General features: G+C 37.5%; 2 protein-coding genes across 5 annotated transcripts in view; one reads left to right on the plus strand and one right to left on the minus strand.

Annotated features, from left to right (window-relative positions):
- Nucleotides 1–5,136, plus strand: part of LOC136758491 (nuclear receptor subfamily 5 group A member 2) — a 29,106-nt gene extending 23,970 nt beyond the window's left edge. For both annotated transcript variants that reach the window (XM_066712904.1, XM_066712903.1), the window contains exon 7: nt 3,422–5,136. In XM_066712904.1, the coding sequence (XP_066569001.1) occupies nt 3,422–3,669 (248 nt within the window). In that variant the 3' untranslated portion in view covers nt 3,670–5,136. The remainder of the gene's footprint in view (nt 1–3,421) is intronic.
- Nucleotides 5,137–9,489: 4,353 nt separating this feature from the next.
- adgrd2 (adhesion G protein-coupled receptor D2) overlaps nt 9,490–24,363 on the minus strand; it is a 38,717-nt gene continuing 23,843 nt past the window's right edge. Inside the window, exons 23-26 of one of the 3 annotated variants that reach the window (XM_066712907.1) lie at nt 23,866–24,016; nt 23,297–23,355; nt 18,136–18,166; nt 9,490–11,003 (exon numbers count right to left, since the gene is read on the minus strand). In XM_066712907.1, coding sequence (XP_066569004.1) covers nt 10,996–11,003; nt 18,136–18,166; nt 23,297–23,355; nt 23,866–24,016 — 249 coding nt within the window. In that variant the 3' untranslated portion in view covers nt 9,490–10,995. Of the gene's footprint in view, nt 11,004–12,713; nt 13,776–18,135; nt 18,167–23,296; nt 23,356–23,865; nt 24,017–24,363 lie in introns of those variants that run through there. The other 2 variants (XM_066712905.1, XM_066712906.1) reach the window with 2 other exon arrangements.

Here is a 24,363-nt window from a genome sequence, read left to right on the forward strand (position 1 = left end):
GTGGAAAGGTCTCATCTAAATTGATCTCTCACGGCATGTGTTTCAGAAATTATGTACAACACATTAAAATGTATATATATAGATTGAAATATGTATAAATGCACACACACACACATGCATACACAGTAACAGTCTATGTTAAAAGCATTTTTTATATTTTGGCCTCATATTTTTAGTAGCTGACGATTCTCCCATTGAATCTGTCCGAAACCAATTTAAAGCTGCAACTTTATACCCATTTAAACATATATATATATATATATATATATATATATATATATATATATATTAAACATATATATATATATATATATATATATATTTTTTTTTTTTTTTTCAAAAGGTTTCTGATATTTTCTAAATAGATTTGTACTTTTGAGCAGGTAATGAGTTTAATTAAAATTAGGGTTTCTCAAAAGGCAATATTTATGAAGACAACGCAGGCGATCCTTCTTCCACAATAGTCCTTAATAGAGGCTTAATGGATTGACCTATCATTCGATTTCCTGACTCACATTCATGCCGCAGATTCTGCAAGAGAAAAGAAAAATAGGCTTTTATCACGCACATTCCCTTAAGTGATTGCAATTTAGCGCCAGCCTTATGCGAACAAAAGATGCTTTAAATAATGAGAGCACTCGAAGGCCCAGGAATAATCCAAGGCATGTTTGTATGTGTAAGGAGACGCTCTTTTTATACAAGGAGGGAATCGTTGCTATTGCTCCTGGCTCTCTCTGAGTCAGATGTATCGGGACAATTTGCTTTCACCCTTCCAGAGCGATGAAAAGATTATTCAAAATATTTAATTAATCTGTGAATGCAGCTCCTCACAAGACTCACCTGATTATGAAAGGGAGCACATTAAACGAGGTAAGCCATTGTGAGCCTCCTGCTCAGCTCCTTCTTCGTATGCACTGCAGCTCTTGAAAGTGAGGGATAAAATCTGTATGATTAAGATACAAATGCAAAAAAACATAAAATACAAAAATGATGTCTCACTAGGTCACAGAGACCACAGATGAGTTCTTGATCGTTTTTGGAAACGGAAAACTTTCAAACATTTTGTGCATCACTTTATCAATATATGGATACAAGGGCTCGTTTGGATAAATGCACAAATAAATTCATAAAAAAATCTGATAAATGCTATGATGAACTTGTAGCTGAAGAAGACGTAAATCTCCAAGGGTTGGGGGGGGAGTACGTACTTGAAACTTTGGTTTGGTGAACACCATCTCAAAGAGTTTGTAAAGTCACTTTAAGGTAGGACAGTGTACCATAGAAAATCTGTATGATAATCTGATTAATTAGAAACTCCAAACTGTATTTTTCTTTTGTTTATTTGCATACAGGATGTTCAAATTCAGAAGGCATTTTGTATTGTCATTGTGAATTGTCAGTCTGATATATATATTTTTCTGCAAATCCTGGAATAGTTTCACACCTTGGTGGGTCTAAACCCTTCAAAACTGTACATTCCAGTAAGCTTGACTACATTCTCCCTTGTCAAAGGAAACTTCACTAGTCTGAGATATCCTTATAAAAATAACAATGCAATGTCTTCAGGAGTGTTTAGTCTTTGTGGGAGTCGACTGATTACAAGTATCATGTTAACAGGAGACCAAATAAATGTAGGTCATTTTAGGTTTATAACTAGACATGCAGAATACATTTGCAGGCAGTGAACTGTGCAAATCCAATGTGTCACCCTGGAAGCACTAACATTGATTTAGAGCATTTGCCTGTAACTCTATTAGGTGTTTTAGCAAAGCTTTATACAGCGTGAGGAACATTTTTTTTTTTCCTATTAATATTATGGATACTTTTTTTGTAATTTAAAATTCCCTTGAAATAGTGGACTGACTAAATATGAGGACTAACAAATGTAGACAAAATGTATTGATGTTGAGTACAGCATATATAACTCCTTAAAATGTATTCATTGTATACAGTATAACATCGTGGAGAGAGCCCTGCTAGTTTGTCACTGTGTGTATGACAAGTAAATGGTTGTCAGTGGATATTGTCTGTGATTATTTACCAACATTATAATCATTGCTTTGCAGAGGTAAACCATTACATTATGTGAATAATTCTGTTCATTATTATTATTATTATTAGTAGTAGTAGTAGTAGTAGTAGCAGTAGTAGTAGTAGTAGTATTTCTTGGCAGACGCCCTTATCCAAGGGTGACTTACAACATAAGTGCAATAATATCATGTTCATGTTCATGAATATCTTTTTTTTAGTTTTTAATATACAGATGCATATATTTTACATGTATATACATATACATGTGGGTATATGGATATTATACAATGTATAATATATAAATATGTATATTGAAGGCCAGCTCTTTTTTCCATCATGTTAAAGGAATTGTATTGAATATACAATTCTATTGGAATTTTATTTAAAGAAATTCAACTTTTCTTTTTTTATTTTTGTCTAAGCCTGCCTCACAGTATTTTTTTTAACCCTTTGTACAACTGTAAGGCGACAAACAGTACACTAGTAGAGTGACACTAAACTCTAATCTAACTAAGAAGTAGATCTGAGCCACCAAGCTTAACCTTCCTCTCGGCTTAAAGCTCTCAAGCCTCTGTTGCTGAAGTTTAATTGATTTAAGTATTCTGCAATACTACATCAAAGCCCTTTTCATCAGTTATATCAGTGTACTGTTTATATTTATCTGGACTATTTGTAGTAGTAGTTCTATTTGGTATACTTTCTCCCAGTTCATTTGTTTTCAAGTCCCTAATATGAAAACACCACCGCAGGGCTTTAAAGGGGGTCAGTCATGTTCATGTAGAGCAGCTGATGCTGTCGCCATGGCTGCACCTTCCAAAATATTGTCAGATTTTGTTGCTATTTGTTGCAACTAACAAGCTTCCAGAAAAGCACAAGTGTCATCTCTGCCAGTACTGCAGCCATTAATTTGACCCATTCAGAGCAGCAGGAGGGTGATACAGAAGAGCTGGGTGTCAAGGCTGGGAAAGGTTTTGGCTTAGCAGCATGCTGTGAAGGTGTGGAGCACCTCAAAAATAATTCAGCTGATCATTTACAATTGGGTTTGTAGACAAAAATGTAAAAACAAAAACAAAACAACAACAAAAATATTTTTGGATGTTTGAAAAGGTAGTTTGTTTTCCATGTTCTTTTTCTCATAATAATCATGTGGTACAGGGCACACAGATTTCCTCATCCCTGTGATCAGCACAGTTCGGCAAGAGTGGGTCTTTCCTCTGTGTGGGCATGTGCTGTTTAATACATACATGAATACATAGATACATAAAAACATGGGTTCACTACATCATTGTGATTCTCTGCACCTGTCAGGCAAGGTGGTTCAGCTCTCTCCACAATTAGTTTCCTTCAAAATGAAAAACTGCATTAATCTCATCTGTTCTTGCGCTCTTAGATGTGAAGCTGCTGGAGAACAATCACCTGGTGGAGAGTGTTCAAGAGCAGGTCAACGCTGCCCTCCTGGAGTACACCATGTGTAACTATCCGCAGTTCATGGACAAGTTTGGACAGCTGCTGCTGAGGTTACCGGAGATCCGATCGCTCAGTACGCAAGCAGAGGAGTACCTGTACTACAAACACCTGAGCGGGGAGGTGCCCTGTAACAACCTGCTTATAGAGATGCTTCACGCCAAGAGGGCCTGAGATGGCGCACTGCGAGGTGCTCCCGTGAATTCAGCAGCAGCCAGAGCTCCCAGTTATACCAACACACATGTGGAAGAGAGATTTGACAGCAGTGGGTTTGGAGAGGCTTTGAGGGGGTCTCTGTTGATTTGTTCCTTCAAACAGAGTAATGAATCCATACCACCACTACAAAAACAAAACACAAAAAGGTATCTCCGTGTGCACACACATTTTTTGCTTTACATTTTTGTTCAATGCTCCAGAAGCTCACAGACCATGGCAGCAGAAACATCTCATGAAATCAAACGATAAACTGAAGGGCCAAAGGGTCTGAAGGCATTGCCAAGATAAAATAAAGCAAAATAGATCAGATTTAAATAGCATAATTCTCATTTATATACAAGGGCTTCATTACTTAATTATTACTTCCAATGCTGGGCTAAAACTACTTTAATATCCTGGGGGAATCTAGTCCAGGGGACAATACACAGGGTCCCAGTCTAGACTAAAAACGGCCAAATGATCCCTTGCTGTAAGGCATCCAAAATAGCTTGTCCTTTCTAACTGCAAAACAGTGATGTACAGCCCTGTCAGGGTTGTATAACTACCAGCTTCTTATCTTAACTTATCCCAAAAGTGTAAATTGTATGACATAGCATGTTTTGTTTTTAATTAAAACCACATACTTCCTAGTAATGCACCATTACAAAATGTTGTGTCGGCCCTGGCCCAAACACGCCAAGTTATTTGTCAGTTTAAATATCATCAATAGAAGGCCTTGACACCTTTTTTTTTTTTTTTAGGTTATTAAAAACAGATAAAAATGGTTCTGGTCTATAAGAATGGATTGAAAAGAAACTTTAATTAACCAAGAGCAGAGGGAGAAACTATTAAAAATTGGATTGGTGTTTAAATATTTCAGGCATGTAGCTTAAGCCATTTATCACCATTTCATATTGATAAAATATTTCGCAAGCCACTCTATTCCTCAGTCATGTATGGCACAGTAAAGGTTAAAGTCTGACAGAAAAATAAGGGCATTGCTTGGATGTGAGGGGGAGTAGGACAGGAAGTTTCCTTTGGCAACACTCCTGAGTCCAGGGCTTCAGACAGAAAGTAAGTTTAGGAGATCGTGAGGACTTGTACTCTATAGACAAATATGAATGCAAAAATCTTGTGTCAAGCGAGGTGATCAAAAGCAGCCCCTTTGTGATGTGCTGATGATAAATTTGGACTTTGTGTAATTACCATCTACTACTAAGTATTACTCTATAACATCACCAATTGGGGTAACAGATTTAAATGGACAGGAACACCAAAAGACAGCGAGTGAAAATGGAAAACGGTGACTATAGTTCTGATTTTCTTCTTGTGCTGGCAACTTATTTTGTGGCCAATAATACAATTTCCATTGCTGGTATTTATACATGTATTGAGATTTGTTTGGGGGGTGCCTTAGGTTTTTGCATGATCACCTTATGGTTAAAATCAGATTTTCTACCTTTTGTTTGGAAACTGTGGTTCCCGTCTTTCATTGTAAACTTCCACATTATCCGTAGACCTGCCAGTGAGCTGGTAAATAGCTCATTAAAAATTGAAGTCCCATCTGGGCAAACGGCACAATTTTTTACACTGAAGAAAACACTTAATTTGGGTTTGTGAAAAGACGTGCAGAAACGCATACAAATCCCATATGTGCCTTTATCTATGAAAAACAACTGAGTCAGTGCTTTGACATTTAGCCGATTACAAAAGCACGGCAGAATACAATGTTTTCACAGCCTTTGATTTGAAGAATCTTAAGCATGCTAAAGTGATCAAATGTTTTCTTTAAATGTATATAATCATGCCAATATTTTGCTGATTATATTGGTACGGCTCTGTGTACCAAATGCAAACGGATGGTAATTGAAGGGAAATAAGTGTAACATCCTGTAACACATCTGCAGAGATCATGTAAAGCAATCTTCAAGAGTACACCCTCACAGAACGAATTTTTTGGGCGAACTCTATGAATAGAGGGAAAGATAGTGAAAGAGTTTATTTAAAGTTAAAATGGACTGGTTATAAATGTAACTGAAACATGTTCCATTCCCAAAAAAATGAAATGAAATGAAACTCATAGTTCTGGGATGATTGTGCGGCTGTCTTCAGTTCTTTAATATTAAAATGCAGTGAAACACACTAGTGAGCTAGAGACACACTATTATAAACTATATATATATATATATATATATATATATATATATATATATATAAACATCTTAATATATTTTTGAGGGAATTTGTAATCGCTATTGTTCTTTATGTGAAAAAAAAAAAGATTCATTTATTAAGGACTCTTGCAGCTATTTTGAAAAATCTTTCAAATTTGCAAATATGTAAATGGTCGTGAATTAAAAAAAAATTCAGCAGCCTTTTGATTTTTAAATTTGAATTCTGAGTGTTTTATTTTATTTTTTTTCCCCATCAGATATATAAATTAGCCATAGATTCAGTCTTTCATAAATCAGGAATTTAGGAAATCTGTAATTCAGTTTTTCTTGTTTTTCTTTTATACATTTAAATACATAACAAAAAACAAACATTGTATTGACATAGTATTCCCTTTTAGTTAACAATTTATTTTTATTCAAAATTAATGATGCAGAGAAAGGAAATGTTTATTTTATTTGCACGGGACATTGCTAGGGAATAATGTTTTTTAATCTGAAGTTTTTTAAACAAGCTGAGACCATCCATGAATTCCCTGGTATGGACAGCGTACCAGTTGGTTGTTGAGTGTGTACTTCAGTGGAAGCCTTACACTATAAGGTCTCATTACTGTGTAGGTACCATGTACCTACCTACTAAACCAGTAATGAATGGGTTTAAGAGCAAGCAATTGAACAAATTCTGGTAATGCTGTGTTTTACATCACGACAGGTTGCCACAACCAGCAGGCCACCATAACACAACATTCACTTTGCAAACTGTAATAGCAGCAAATGTTTTGAAGGTGAATGGATTTAATTTAGAAGTTGAAAAGCCTCTCATGTCTAGAAGGCAGAAAATAAAAACCACAAGCACGTTTCATAAATACTTTTGCCACATGTGACAAGACAAATTACATTTCTTCTTTAAGTCAGATGTCTGGTTGGTTGTGGAACCCATGTCAGCCAGACCTAGGCTGGTCAATTGGGCACAGCCAGTTCATTGCTTGTTCTTCTCAAGATCAGGGCAAGCCCCTCCAACACTCCCTTAGTGTCCACTTTGCTATTGTACTGGACAATTCCACCGCACTCCGATGATAAGTTCAGTCATTGACAACACGTATATCAGTCGGGTCAGTTATCCATCAACTCCTACAGCACCCTCCTCCCCTCAAGGCGAGGCAGTAAAACAAACTGGGTATGTTCTGCATATAGATGGGGTTCACTGCCGTCAAAATGTAATCTCTTTTAGAATACCTTTGGTAGTAGGTATTGTTTGATCATTGTAGACAATCCGGTCTGAACCTGCCTTAACCTGTTCTGAACTCGTGACTGCCAATGCTACTTTGTACACCTTTTAATGAACACACTGTATAGGTTAATTTGTTCTATACATAATATACATACTTACAATATATAGTCATATATGTCCTCAGAAAAAGCTCATTCAACCATCCTGAACACATGCATACCTGTATTTTGCTTTTTACCATCACTCTTACTCCCATACAATCCAGCCTTTGAAAAACAACACTATTTTGTACTAATGAAACCATCTCTTTCCTGATCTGTTCCAATAATACTGCTGCTCGTTATTCAACTGCCTGTTAACATGTCCTACTTTAAAGACAAGATTTTCTTCAAGACAGAAATATTACTTGGTGTCATTTCATGCCAGTGCCTACTCTGTATCATATATGGTATTAACTATCAGCTATTGATTGTTTTCCTTTCTCAGTGGTTTGTTAGCTTCTACATATTTTTTCTGCTGTATTTTATTGTAATAGTTTCAATTCAATAAATGCAATTAATAAAAGTAATGCAAGAGTTATTATTATTAGTATGTTAATTGATTACACACATTATTGGTTCTTACCTTGCTCCTAATGTTTCTTAATCAGGTGATTATAGGGTGTATCTGGTACACATTAATCTAATAGCTCACAATAACCTTGAGTTGATAAAAGCATTCAATGCAGATTGATCACCAGAGTGGTGGGTTTCATACAATAATATAAAACCCAGGGCAGTTTATCGGTCAATGTTCTTAACTAAACCACTTTCTTTTCAATCCTTACGAGTGATAACAATGTACTTGTTAGGGCACTAGTACTGAGAAATGTCACCAATATTTTTCAGTGGTTAGTCCTAGTACTTATTCAATAAATACACTGATTGGTTTACTGAAGCATAAAAAGAAGCCACCTCCAATCTTATGCATTTCAGACTTGATGCAATCAATAATACATCTGATCACTCTAAACATGTATAACAATATGAAACATTATTTGTATACCAATATCATAATGATTATGCAATACACTTATAGAATTATTTATATATATATATATATATATATATTTTGTAGAAGCTATGTGTGTTTCCGCCGTGATAACAGAACTCTACAAACTACATTTAAAGAAAAAACTAAACATGAAATACCACAACAAATGTGTAAAGGATTGGTAACGAACATGAATGTACTACACAGTCCATTGTGGGAGGAAATATTTTCTAGCCATCAAGTACTCAATGTGGTGGATTTTTGCTGAAGAAAAAATTTGATCAAACCTTATGTGGCTTTACAGAAAAACATGGTCAGCGGATTGTGTGCAGAGGAGTAAGTGAACTTCAGGAGAATCTTAATGCTCTTTTAGAAAAGACTGGAGAGAAGGGAAGACGAAGGCGATGAAAATGGTTCAGAAGAGAAGAAAGCAAGCGAATGCTCCAACGGTCAAAAACGGTCCACTTAGAAAGCACACCGTTTGAATATTCAGCCCCGAACGCTCACCCTCATTGAGCCATCAGCCGGTTTCCCTGGCAACGCACTACCTTCACTGGTAACCCTTGAAAGTGCTGTGATACGCCAACAAAGCCAGCGCACAATAATAACTCCACAGCAAAGGCATAAGAAAACATCTAAACTTTAACCTTTCTTTTGAATTTGGCAAAACAAAAAATCAAAGGAAGAATCACCTAATAGTGATTATTTCTGGTAAGCTTCAGTTCAAGCCTCATTTCACCAGCCCACTTAAAGTATTTAAACTTAGACATGCTATCCTCTCTGATTTTTTTTTTTTCGGATTCAATAAAGTAAAAATAAAATAAAAACCACAAGCACATTTCGTAAGGAGTTCTTGCGACGTGACGAGAAACGTTTCTTCTTTAAGTCAGGCGTTGGGCAGTCTGGTTGGCTCCTTGTTGTCGTGGGTGGAGCCAGTGTTTCACATGACTGACATGCAAGCCTTACATTAGCTTTTATAAACGTAACGCACGTGTAAGTCATTAAACCTAGCAGTGCTAAGCAAGAGTTAGTTCAGCGTTAACTGGATGTCATGACAGAAGTATTCAATGATGATTATAAAATGTGAGATCGATGGTATTTGGTCAACGTACAATGACTTCTCATCAATCAACATAGTGCTGATTTAGAATTAAATATGGATGTGGAAACCATGTCTAGCAGACCTAGGCTGGACAATTGGGCACAGTCTGGTTCATCGCTTGTACTTCTCATGATATGGGCAAGTCCCTCCAACAGTCAGCCATATGGCATGTTCCTCTGTCATCTGCCAAGTCATCTCCCAAGTCATCTCCCCTATTTCCACTTTGCCACTACTTTGGACAATTCCACCGCACTCTGTTAAAGTTAAATTAAACCTGTTCAAAAACAACCGTTTATTGAATGTTTCACATGTTTCTGAGCTTCACAACAAAATACCAAAGGTGCTAAGACATTGGAGTCAAACAGGTGTTTCAAACAGGATTCAAATTGCATTTACTCTTACCCTGGGAAAGGTTCAATGTAAACATTACAACAGGTGACATACAGAATGTTTTGCCATGTGTTGGTGGAATATACAAGCATACATATGTTTAAAATGCATATAAACATATATAGCGAATGTAATACTTAAAACCAAGTAAAAACTAATTTAAAAAATCAAGCTTTGAATTTGGCATTACGTCAGTTTAAGAAAACATCCAAGCAGAGCAAATATCCAGTGAGTTGTGTATCACAATGTGTTATGAGCTGATGCTTAGTTGACAGAACCTCCATGTACCTGGATGCAGAATCCAGGGATTAAACAAACTAGGCTACAGCTGGAAACATGAAAAAATTTCTCCTTCATCAGAGCAGTTAAATAACATTACACCTCATAAGTACCTGCTATTTCGATGATCCCATTGATTACTGGAAAAGCAGGAGATTGTTTGTAAGGATGATCAGAGCTATAGTGCCTAAAAAAACACATTTCAATTCATGGAAGTATGAGGGAATGGGAACATTCACAGGACTGGACAGACATCTCCTGAATTGACATTATTTTCAAACATCTTTCATCAGAATGATTAATCCAAATGGCAAATTAAAAACTGAATTTTTAAATAATATGTTCTCTTACTGAAAATGGATGTGAACTTTTCTGGCATTTACTTTTTTCATGGTGGTACTTGATTTTTCAGTATAATAATTGTATTTCAGTGTTCAGGAGAAGAAAAATATTTGAAATGTCTTTACACAGCAGACTGTGAGAAAGTGCACATAGTCACCAATTTCTAAATACTGGGAACACATGGGAGTTATTAATCAATTAAGCAACACAACCAAGGGAACTCTCGAAATCTGAAGGTATTCAGAGGAATGCTCCAATGGTTTTTATATGAATGTTTTTACCAAACCACCTGCTTATTTGTTTTCAAATTAAATACTTTCAGGTGTTTCAAAATTGGTGATGGAAGGGTGATCTCCAAAAACTGCTGGACAGGGGCTCTCCAGGACCAGGGTTGGACACCACTGGTCTAGGAAAACAAACAAACACACCACAAAACTGTAGACAACCAACAGTTAGAAACAAAATACTAGGAAAGTGTGAATTGTATACACTACTACTGTCAAAAGGGAAATAAAAAGATTATATTGTGAGATCTTCAGCAAAAACGTGACTTGTCATACATTTTCTAGATGGGTGAATATTACATTTCTACGAATGCTGATGATAGTGGAAAGGTGTTGCATGTCCTGCTCTTCATAGTCCAGTCAAAACAAACTTCAGGTAACTCTACTCGTTGCAACCAGTATTGCAATGTCGTGTGAGGGGTAGGGGTATCATGTCAAGTGCTTCAGTCTTCATCTGGTATCTCTAGTCAAAACTCAGGAACCTGAAACAAAGCAAAACAAAGACAAAAACATGGTTCCCAAAAGCAACCTTTAAAAGTCTTCCATAAATGGGCTCAAAAAAATGCCCATTTCTTATGCACAATCAATCACAAGAAAAAGGCATAATTAGGTCAAATAAACATCCCTTATTTGTTTTCCTCAGTCAAGCAGACTTTGGTATATATACAGTACTGTGCAAAAGTTTTAGGCAGGTGTGAAAAAATGCTGTAAAGTAAGAATGCTTTCAAAAATAGACATGCTAATAGATTATATTTATCAATTAACAACATGCAAAGTGAGTGAACAGAAGAAAAATCTACATCAAATCCATATTTGGTGTGACCACCCTTTGCCTTCAAAACAGCATCAATTCTTCTAGGTTCACTTGCACAAAGTCAGGGGTTTTGTAGGCATATAGTCAGGTGTATGATTAATCAAACAGGTGCTAATGTTCATCAATTCAATATGAAGGTTGAAACACAATCAATAACTGAAACAGAAACAGCTGTGTAGGAGGAATACAACTGGGTGAGGAACAGCCAAACTCAGCTAACAAGGTGAGGCTGCTGAAGACAGTTCACTGTCAAAAGTCATACACCATGGCAAGACTGAGCACAGCAACAAGACACAAGGTAGTTATACTCCCAGGCAGACAGGGGTTTCCAGATGTGCTGTCCAAGCTCTTTGAAGAAGCACAAAAAACGGGCAACGTTGAGGACCGTAGACGCAGTGGTCGGCCAAGGAAACTTACTAAAGCAGATGAAAGACTCATCATGCTTACTTCCCTTCGCAATCAGAAGATGTCCAGCAGTGCCATCAGCTCAGAATTGGCAGAAAACAGTGGGACCCTGGTACACCCACCTACTGTCCGGAGAAGTCTGGTCAGAAGTGACCTTCATGGAAGACTTGCGGCCAAAAAGCCATACCTTCGACGTGGCAACAAGGCCAAGCGACTCAACTATGCACGAAAACACAGGAACTGGGGTGCAGAAAAATGGCAGCAGGTGCTCTGGACTGATGAGTCAAAATGTGAAATATTTGGCTGTAGCAGAAGGCAGTTTGTTCGCCGAAGGGCCGGAGAGTGTTACACAAATGAGTGAACAGTGATGCATGGTGGAGATTACTTGCAAGTTTGGGGCTGCATTTCTGCAAATGTAGTTGGGGATTTGGTCCGAATGAATGGTCTCCTCAATGCTGAGAAGTACAGGCAGATACTTATCCATCATGCAATACCTTCAGGGAGGCATCTGATTGGCCCCAAATGTATTCTGCAGCATGACAACAACCCCAAACATACAGCGATAGTCATTAAGAACTATCTTCAGCGTAAAGAAGAACAAGGAGTCCTGGAAGTGATGGTTTGGCCCCCACAGAGCCCTGATCTCAACATCATCGAGTCTGTCTGGGATTACATGAAGAGAGAGAAGCAGCTGAGGCTGCCTAAATCCACAGAAGAACTGTGGTTAGTTCTTCAAGATGTTTGGGCCAACCTACCTGCTGAGTTCCTTCACAAACTGTGTGCAAGTGAACCTAGAAGAACTGATGCTGTTTTGAAGGCAAAGGGTGGTCACACCAAATATGGATTTGATGTAGATTTTTCTTCTGTTCACTCACTTTGCATGTTGTTAATTTATAAATATAATCTATTAACATGTCTATTTTTGAAAGCATTCTTACTTTACAGCATTTTTTCACACCTGCCTAAAACGTTTGCACAGTACTGTACAGTAATGTACTCATTCCTTACAGCACTGGCCCAGGTCCTCAAGGGTCAGTTTCTACAGTTTTACACATCTACACCTCTTTTTGGAGTGAAGAGATAATAAATACATTCCTACATTGTGACTAACCCTATATGGAGTAAACCACATGTGGAGATGGAGGAGAAATTGAAATTGTGCTCCACAAGAAGATATATGATGGTGCTACAAAAGTGCTTAATATCTCTCTTCAACACAAGTTGTTTCTCATACAACTGACAAAGCCACCAATTTAAAGAAAAAAAAGCCAACTGCCATCACTATAATGTCAAAGACTGAACCAGGTTTTTCATTAAATGTTCCTGTATTTCTCAGCAGTGAAATCAGATTGCTGAAAGCATTTGTCCTTCTCCCCGCTGGACAAAAGATGAGAAGAACGTGTTTCAGTGTTTACGAGTGTCCTCAGCATGTACTGAATACAAACAAGAAACTTCTTCATATGATTATAAAAGACTACTAGAAAAAAAAACAATCTCAGTATAGAAATGCATAAAAATGTGATATTAAAGGTGAGATCATGTACTGAGATACAAAAGTCTTCAAGGACAGTTGAGGATGGTTATTTAATTTATTAGTTAAAAGTAGTGCTTGGGAAAGCAAAGAGGTAAATCAAAGCAAACAAACTGTACATAACCTTAACACTGATCATATTTGTTGTGGATTTTAGAGCTACAGTTAAGTCCATAAATATTTGGACAGTGACACAATTGTCATCATTTTGGCTCTGTACGGCACCACAATGGATGTGAAAGGGAGCAATCAAGATGTGCTTTAAGTGCAGACTTTCGTCTTTAATGTGAGGGTAGTTACATGCAAATTGTGTGAACGGTGTAGGAATTACACCCATTTTTATATGTGGTGTGCAAATCCTTTGCAGTCAATGACTGCCTGAAGTCTGGAGCCCATAGATATCACCAGATGCTGGGTTTCTTCCCTGGTGATGCTCTGCCAGGTCTGTCCTGCAGCTGTCTTTAGTTCCTGCTTGTTCCTGGGGTGTTTTGCCTTCAGTTTTGCCTTAGAAATCAAAACAAACCAATCAGAGAGAGAGCAAAAACATTAGGTGTGGCCAAATAAACTATTTGGTATATTCTTAAAAAGAAAGAATGCACTGGTGAGCTCAGGAACACCTAAAGGCCCGGAACACCACGGAAAACAGCGGTGGTGGATGACCGAAGAATTATTTCCCTGGTGAAGAAAAACCCCTTCACAGTTGGCCAGATCAAGAACACCCTCCAGGAGGTAGGTGTATCTGTGTCAAAGTCAACAATCAAGAGAAGACTTCACCAGAGTAAATAAAGAGGGTTTACCACAAGATTTTACTAATTTATTAGAATTTTTTTGAACTTGCAACTGCAGGTGTACATCACGTGAAAGCATATATATATGATATGATATACTTAGATTTTTAGGTGGTTCCACACCAAAGACTGATCCTCAAATTGGAAGCTGTAGACATTCAGGGTAATGTAAGCAGATGGATTATGAACTGGTTGATGTCTAGGAAACAGGGTGTCGATTAGAGGAGTCGCTTCTAACTGGAGTGAGGTTGTAGTGGAGTTCCACAGGGATCAGTATTGGGGCCTTTGCTTTTTCTAATCTATATTAATGATCTGGACTCTGGGATAATTAGCAAACTTGTCAAATTTGCAGATGATACTAAAATAGGTGGCTCAGCAGATACAATCTCGGCAGCACAGGCTATTCAAAGGGACATAGATAATATTCAGTTGTGGGCCGACACCTGGCAGATGAATTTCAATGTGGACAAGTGCAAGGTATTGCATGCAGGTAACAGAAATGTCCACTATAATTACACTATGGGAGGAATAGAACCGAGAAAGACCTAGGAGTCTACATGGACTCCTCACTCTCCCCATCCAAACAATGTGGGGAAACAATAATAAAAGGCAAACAGGATGTTAGGGTATATTGTCAAAAGTGTAGTAATGTTAAGACTGTACAATGCATTAGTTAGAGCTCATCTGGATACTGTGTGCAGTTCTGGGCTCCACACTTCAAGAAAGATATCGCTGCTCTAGAGGCAGTTCAGAGGAGAGCAGCCAGACTTATTCCAGGTCTGAAGGGAATGTCCTACTGAGAGACTGAGGAACTGAACCTTTTCACCCTGGAACAGAGGAGACTACGTGGGGACTTGATCCAAGTCTTCAACATCATGAAAGGCATCGACCACATGAAACCAGAGGTGCTTTTCCAGATCAGCAGGGACACACGCACCCGGGGACACAAATGGAAATTGGGCTTCAAGGCATTCAAGACAGAAAACAGGAGACACTTCTTCACACAGAGAGTTGTCACAATCTGAACAAACTCCCCAGCGATGTGGCTGAAGCTGAAAATTTGGGAACATTTAAAAATAGACTGGATAGGATCCTTGGATTACTTAGTTATTAATGGACACCAAACGAGCACAATGGGTCGAATGGCCTCCTCTCAATTGTAAACTTTCTTATGTTCTTATGTAAACAGGAAGCAGGAAGACCAGATTAGAGTTTGACAAAAAACATCTAAAGAACCCTGTACAGTTCTGGAACAACATCCTATGGACAGATGAGACAAAGATGACTTGTACCAGAATGATGGGAAGAGAAGAGTATGGAGAAGAGAAGGAACTGCTCATGATCCAAAGCATACCACCTCATCTATGAAGCATGTTATGGCATGGACATGTATGGCTGCCAAGGGAACTGGTTCCCTTGTATTTATTGATGATGTAACTGCTGACGAAAGCAGCAGGATGAAGTGTTTAGGGCTATATTATCTGCTCAGATTCAGCCAAATGCTTCAAAACTCATTGGACAGCATTTCACAGTGCAGATGGACAATGACCCGAAGCATACTGAGAAAGCAACCCAAGACATTTTTAAGGTGAAGAAGTGGAATGCTCTGCAATGGTCAAGTCAATCACCTGACCTGAATCCAATTGAGCAGCATTTCACCTGCTGAAGGCAAAACTGAAGGCAAAACACCCCAAGAACAAGCAGGAACTAAAGACAGCTGCAGTGCAGGCCTGGCAGAGCATCACCAGGGAAGAAACCCAGCATCTGCTGATGTCTATGGGCTCCAGACTTCAGGCAGTCAGTGACTGCAAAGGATTTGCAATCAAGTATTGAAACTCAGAATTTAATTAATAGATATGTTAGTTTGTGCAAATACTTTTCAGCCCCTAAAAGTGGGGGGAACACATATAAAAATGGGTGTAATTCCTACACCGTTCACCCAATTTGGATGTAACTACTCTCAAATTAAAGATGACAGTCTACACATAAAGCACATATTCATTGTTTCCTTTCAAATCCATTGTGGTGTCGTACAGAGCCAAAATGATGACAATTGTGTCACTGTCCAAATATTTATAGAACTAACTGGATATGACTCAGTTGAAGTTGCATCATGCATATATTTGACTACCATATTCTTACTGATATATATATATATATATATATATATATATATATATGCTCTTACTAGCCTATATATATATAAAGGTAGACATTTTCAGGTTTAACTATATTTGTGAAGTATATTGTTGAATCATTCAATTTTCTCACAAAAAGTTCAGCAATGCATATTGCCTTGGACAAAGAGCTTTGATTTAAATGAATTGCCCTCAGATTGGTCTGAATTATAATTGAGTTAATTGGTAGTAGTATTGGTAGCAATAGTAAAGAGTCCTGCCATATAAAAATGAGCTAGATAATATGTGATGTATGGCAGTGTGTCATACATAGATCACAAAGTGTAGGATTACAAATATTCATATGTATTCAATACATCATACATATCAATATAACTTGATGCCATGTGTGTGGAAGAATGAGAAAGCTAGTCAATTCCACTATATTTGGGGGTGATTATTTCAGTGTTCCTGTACACAGATGTCTTTGTTCAGACATTGTCTTCAACTCCCTTGTATTTGAACCCTCCCAATGTCAAACGCCTACTTTAATTGATCTTGGAGGGAGACTATTTATGCAATGGAAAATGCAATTTAAAAAACTATACATTCTAATTGGACCAATAATAGGGCAATAATAAATAAATCAAATGCACCACATTCTTTTTAGGTAGCATGTACTCTGCACCTACACCTTTGAAATGCAATTATCAGAAAGCATAATTTGCTATTAAAAACTTTATTTTCCCCTATCCTGGCTTTTGGTGAAGAGAAAAGAAAATCTTGGTGAACAGGGAGCAGGTGCTTAAGTGGATGATCTAAAATAGGCCTGAATGTGCCCTTCTGGCAAAGAAAATGAGGCTTTTCATCGTGTTTTGGAACGCGGTGTGCTGAGTGCAACATTTTGTGTGAAGAGGCACTCTAAAGCCATTAATTGGTCATTTCAAATGAAAGAAACTGCTGCAATTCTGAACGCATTCACCAATCATTGTCAGTATTCAGATTTTTTTTTTTTTTAATTTTCCAGAAGTATGAACGTGTTGCAGCAGATTCTTTAACAAAAACGGGACGTCTCGTTAAAAGTGACATTTCTATGGTCATCTTTTTTTAAATATTCTTTCTTCAGCAGATTTCCTTAATATTAACAGATGCCTTTGTTGTCACATTCTACGTAATTCAAACCTCTGGTAAAATTATGTTACACTTGTTTAGTTGTCGTTTGATTATTTATAGGTGCAATAATAAATCAATTAAAATACTTTGCACAATTATAAATGAGTGCCTATTTTAAAATGTAAAAACAAATAGTCATTGGACACAGCAAGGGGTAGACCACAATAAAATCTGTGCTCGAGAGAATAATTAAATTTTATGGGAATGTTTACTATCCAAATAGAAAAATAATGTGTAACTTAAAAAGCCAAAGCAAAACACAATGAGCAAATCCTGTACTCACACTATTAAGACCAACATCAAAATAGACCATCTTCCATTGTTGTTATTGACTTATGAAATAATATAATGAAATTAAACTTCTTTGAAGGTTTAAAACATAGGAATGTTTTGCACTGAAGGCTCAGATATTAATTTGAGCTCTTATTCAGCCAGGCTGGAATGAATTAAGTTCAGGGAGAATGTCCAGGTCAGAGAGCTGCTTTTGGATAAAAACCCGACAGTTTGTCAAAGCGACACTGAAAAATGAAAAACATTGAAACATAGAAACAAACACTGTTTAATCATTCAATAATCGGGAGCCTGACTTTCCACAGAAAGAGGTGACAGAGCATCCAATACCATAATTACTAATTAGTAAAGCTTTGTGTCACAAAGCTTTGCAAGTCCTTCGCAAGTGTAACCATGCTTTCAAAGCGGCTTCCATTAGTAAACCAATAAAATACTAGAGCCAAGGAAAATGGTTAAGTATAAGGAAATGTGTTATGTGACACAAAGATATATTACCTGTTGATTTGAAGGCTGTCAGTTGAATTCCCTGAAAAAATAAAATAAAAAACTGAAATGATGCCAAATTACATGAATAAATAAATAAATAAATAAATAAATAAATAAGCCTGTCATTATTTATTTATACTTTTTCCTTAGAAACAAGAAGTTTCTAAAGAAGTTCTTCTTTAGAAACTAAATCAGCTGTAGGAATCATCTCAGAATGATCCCCCAAAATCTATTCATAAAGAATAGCTCTACTGCAGTTTGTATTTGCTAGTTTTGTTGCCTGGATAAGGACCATTTTATAGTTTGGTATATTTCCTAATTAAAATAAAATAAAAAATGAATTAAAAAAACATTGCATCTTGGTTGCTCGGGTCAAGGACTGGAGAATCATGTTTAGCTTTTGAGTACTGCAGATAATATTTGCATGCGCCCGGACAGTTTAGTACATGGAGTCGTGATGTCCTCTTCAAAGTTGTTTAAGCACAACTGGGTGTCATATAATGTATTTATTTTATGCCAGGGGAATGTCATCAATATTATGATAAATATAAAGAAAGCAGATAGTGATGTTTGTCCTTTAGGCCTCGAGTCATTCTTCTTAAATAAATACATAGAAATCACCAACATCACCACTCAGAAAACACAACTTATTAACCTCATTAACCAAAAACTACTGATGAAAAAAAGCATCTTTAAGAATCTTGTAATCATATAAAAAATCTTGTAATTTCTTTATTTTTATAAATTTTTGTCTTCTAAGGATAGGGGATAAAAAACACACTGGGGTGAGGTACAGTAGTTCTGTTTCAGAGTAATGGCTTGCTTGGGAGGTCAGGATGTTTTTATTTGGCCAAGAATTTGCATGAAGGGTGCTAACCAAAAATAAAACCAATAAATAGACAGTTTTTCATGGATATCTTCATCTGAGGGATAGGAACTAAACCCATTCAGGAACTTGGTTTTTAAAGAACGGAGACCAGGGTTCATGGAAACAAGCAACCCAAGAATGTCACTGGGTGCAGTGTAGCGATGTTCTTGAAGTGATTGCAATACCATTGACCCGAAGGTCTACGAATCTGAAAGCAAGTCAAGATTTCAAAAAATGTGTGTGCAAAGGGACAACAACTAATACATAAAGTAATGTTGTTAGTGCTGGAATTCATACTATTCTAGCCATTTAAATCTAGCATTCAGAAGCTGGAGTTCTTCAAAACCTTGATGGGGCTATTCTTTCATGGTATGGTTTACAGTTTTGAGAAGAAAAAAATAAACAAAAAGTTAAGAAACATTAACAACACAAACAAACTGATTCCACATTCCACAAATGTGTTAAAATAATATGTGAGTGTCACCCGTTACGTGGTGCCGCCACTGAAACACAGAGGTTCTTCACCTTGCCTTTTAACCCAACTTCTAAGTTTCCATTCACTGTTTTATGTGAAATCAGGCAATTAAAAAAGACACTAGACTCGTCGAAAAATTATCAACTCAGTTGTTGAAAATCAAAGCAATCATTGATCTTAATGGAAGAGGGTTACAGTGGCATGGCAGCAACAGTGGCTTCTCTAGTGATTAAGCGTCTCCTTCAGCCAGGGACAGACTGTGGTTGGTTTGGGTTCGACAGCAGGAGGGGTGCCCGAGATGGTGCATCAAATGAGAGATGCCTACAATACCAGCAACTCCATCACTAATTGAAGAACTTGTTGACAGGAGCATCAGTGATGAGGTCTGCAGTGAGAAAACCTGATTGGGCGCTCAGCCGGAGACTTCTCTCCACTTGATAATGACAACCACACCGCCTTCACTTCTCACTAAACAGAGCAGGGCTTTATTGGAGCCCTTCTCCAGCTCCACAGATTACTATTTTTACACAGTTCCTTGTTAACTTTAATAGTTGCTCATCTCTGCCTACGCATGTTAGACTCTCTTCACCTCCACAGCCATAGCGGTCATTTGGGGTTTTATTGCAGTTGATGAACACAGACAACACAGAGATGTATTTATGATCTCTAAACTGAATTTTAAATGCCAAAAAGGGTTAACGGGGAAGAACGGGTTTGTATAAAACATTTGTTAAAATCAAATACTCTATTAATTTCTCTCTTGGGATCCCCAGCCCCTGGTCCAGCAGGGCTTATAGGTTACCTTCACATCATCACATTCATAAAGACACAAACATTACATTCAAATCAGTTGAGTGTTTTTTTTTTTCGTGAATTGAGTCATGTAGGGAACATTTAGAACAGCCCTCCAATACCTTTTAGTGCCGAAGGATCAGTTCTCATAAATCAATTTGGTTTATTAATCTAAAACTAATGTGTTCCTAGTCTTGTTGAAATTGTAAATATAGGGACTGAGTGGATTGGAAAGTACAAGTCGAGGGTTGGAGACCATTGAGATGAAAATTAAAACTTCACAGCTTGATATTCTGTTTTTGCAACTATGTGGAAACTGGCCATCCAATTTCTCTTCTCTGGACAAAGTAGTTTGCCCATAATGAAGAAAAAACTAAACAAAAACCATAGAATTTTGCTAAATTACGTTTGACAAAAGACTAAGATAAAAAGAAGGACAAACAGTTTCTCCCTCAGTTTCAATGGGCTAACTAAAGCTATCGTACATCTCCTACAGCTCTTTTTAAGGCCAGTGCCATCATTCAATGTTTCTCCATGGCAGGCATGAGTCCCATTGATATTGCAAGGTCTTCACAATTTTCTATACATTTTTTGCACTATTGAACTTAAAGATGAACTAAACGTCAAAGTTGCCTAGTGAATATGGAAATTATGACAATGCATAATGCTGCAGATCTGTGCTTTTAAGAAACGCAGCATTACACCAATTTTTCATGTCATTATAACACAGATGAAGATGGTTGTTTCTTTGATGTTGCTTTAAACCTGCAAACAGCGCTGGCACTGGTTTCCTTTTATATCATCTTTCATATTTCCTTCTCATATCCCATAGTTGTCCTATGTATCAATGACGAGGAGCGATGCGACCCAGTCTGCTCTCCCGTGCGAGAGCCCTGAACACTCCTGAACTCCAGCGGAGGAGCGTGCCCTGTGAGTGCCCCCGCTGGTAATCACCCTGGCATATGAAACGCCACCTGGATTAAACTGCAATTTGATAATGCCTTCATACCACCCCGTGGTATTAATTGGATTAAGTTACATCTGCCATTTGGCTTCCTTTTTATATAAAACGTTAAATGTTTATTTTCATTATATCTGATTTTTATTTTCCTTCCGCAAAACCCCCAGGCTAGGCAGGCAGGGAGATAATACCCTTGCCTTCCAGCTGGCCCAAAAAACTGGCTGTCTGAAATGGAACAAATTGCAATTTGATTCCCAAGAAAACCCTAGAGATTTTTTCCCTCCCATTTGTTTTTTAAATGTTGCAGAGAGCACCTTTACTGACTTTGCAAACCTTTCCTGTACACACTAGGCATCATACTGCTTGATTACATGGATTTACACTAAGATGGCAAAAATACTAATGTTTTACAGAACTTCTAAAGGAACTTATAAAATAATTATGGAATTTAATTTACATAAATACATTCAAATGTATATCAAATACAAATTAAATTCAATGTGGACAAGTGCAAAGGTAATACATGCAGGTAACAAAAATGTCCACTATAATTACACTATGGGAGGAATAGAACTAGATGAAGTAACGCATGAGAAAGACCTCGGAGTCTACGTGGACTCCTCACTTTCTCCATCCAAACAATGTGGGAAAGCAATAAAAAAGGCAAACAGAGTGTTAGGGTATATTGTCAAAAGTGTAGAATTGAGAACAAGGGCAGTGATGTTCAGACTGTACAATGCACTAGTTAGAGCTCATCTGGATACTGTGGACAGTTCTGGGCTCCACACTTCAAGAAAGATATCGCTGCTCTAGAGGCAGTTCAGAGGAGAGCAACCAGACTTATTCCAGGTCTGAAGGGAACGTCCTACTGAGAGACTGAGGACCTGAACCGTTTCACCCTGGAACAGAGGAGACTACGTGGGGACTTGATCCAAGTCTTCAAAATCATGAAAGGCATCGACCACATCAAACCAGAGGAGCTTTTCCAGATCAGCAGGGACACACGCACCCGGGGACACAAATGGAAATTGGGCTTCAAGGCATTCAAGACAGAAAACAGGAGACACTTCTTCACACAGAGAGAAGTCACAATACGGAACCCCAGCGATGAGGTTGAAGCTGAAAATTTGGGAACATTTAAAAATAGACTGGATAGGATCCTTGGATTACTTAGATATTAATGGACACCAAACGAGCACAATGGGTCGAATGGCCTCCTCTCGTTTGTAAACTTTCTTAAATACATATTACATTCCAGACTTCCTTTATGTGTCCTGAGGACTGTATGTATCGGAGTCGTTTGTTGCTAATATAGGGCAAAAGTTCAACTCTTGGGGGGCCAGTGGAGAGAGACATATCACTCGTCTGCGGGTCACTGCCTGCCATTCAACTGCGATTACTTGTCAATTAGAGTCACTTGCTCTGCAGTTGGATGGGCATAGACAACACAACAAAGTATGTGTGATCCGGGGGTGATGCCAGCATAAACAAAACGTGAGTGTGTGATTGGTGGTGGGGGTTGGGGGTGGGGGTGCACGAATAGTATGAAACTCTATAGATTTTAGATTTGTATCTAATAACAAGTAAAAGGTGTGTGGAGGAGGTAGGGGGTTCTGTGGCTCATGGCAAATGGAGAGATCACTTCTGTATAAAAACCACAAACATGCAAAATATATGCTAGGAGAACTGTGGCTTATATAACGATAACAGCTTCTCTTGATGACCCACACTTGGTTCTACCCTTCTGGCCTTAAACATGCTATTATACTACTAGCACAGTTACCTGCTTTAACTAATGACTGCGGAGACTTAACAGTAGGGCTAAACTGGAAAACACTCACTGGGACCAAACCGGAGAAAGAGTAACGTGAATTATCAGGCAACTAGCCTTTTGTGATAGCGATGAGAAGAGTGGATTTCAGAGGTTATAGAAATGTGATGGTGCCCAGAATTAAGAGTTTTAATGGGGCTGCAGAATTCAAGTTTTAAAGCCTTAAAATGCAATAACAATTACTACCCTAGAATGTACTCTTCTGAGCTCTGGATTGATGAGAAAAACATAGCTTCTACATACCTGGTTTTCAGAGTCTGGTTTCAGAGAAAAAATCACAAAGCTGTCCTTTCTGAAGCTCTCTGAAACAGAGATTCAAACCGTGAGTCTGAAATCAAAATAGCACTGCCAAAACTCTGCCTGCTACAGCCTCATCTGCAAAACACTCATTTAAAATGTTGTATTTCTCAGCACTCTTATTTTACAAGATGGATGACAAAATGGATCACTATTAACAAGACATTAAAAGAAGAGCAGGTTAAGAGCAAATAAATGTATCATTCTCATTTCTGACATCCAGAGAAATTTGATAATGCAAATATTATAATTGAAACAGAAAGTGGTTGTTGAAAACTATTGTGATTCTTTTTCTAACAAAATTAAGATGGTCATAAGTAGATGCTAACAAACTACAAAAGGTATAAGTTAACGTATCATGGTGAAGTTACAAATCCCCATCTTTCCATGACCTCATCTGCTTGCTGCTTATCTCCAGATTAATGGGCATGGGAAGAAAAAGCATCCAAAAAAAGTCACATTGATGTTGTTGTTAGTGCAGACTGCTGTGACTGAAAGGTCTCCATTTGACTCACCATTTTTAATAACGAGGGATTTTTTAGGTGGTGAACCAGAGCGCACGGTCGAAGACTCGTTGCTTTCAGAAGTGGAAGGAGGAGCTTTGCCATTATCCCAGGAGCTCGTAGTTCTTTGGGAAGTTAGGAAACTTATTGGCTGGGAACAGTTCTAACACAGTAAAGATAAAAACATCATAATAAAATAAAAAAAGTCCCCACTTTCCCCTACAAAGGCAGTTAAAATAATTGAACATAATATCTGTTGTGTTTCTCACCTTGAGGAAGGAGGGTCATGTATTTTTAATAGACACCAAAACAAACTTACATAATGTAATTTGCAATTTAAAAATTCATTTTAAGTTGTTTAAAAATATATATACCTTAACACGATATAATAATGTAACATACGTAATGTCATATTGTACAAACACACACACATACACATATAAATACACACAAAGTAATACTAATCCTTCTGGACAATAATGTACCACACATTTATTTGGAATATATTTA

Source organism: Amia ocellicauda, chromosome 9 (genome assembly GCF_036373705.1).
Source record: "Amia ocellicauda isolate fAmiCal2 chromosome 9, fAmiCal2.hap1, whole genome shotgun sequence".
NCBI lineage: Eukaryota > Metazoa > Chordata > Actinopteri > Amiiformes > Amiidae > Amia > Amia ocellicauda.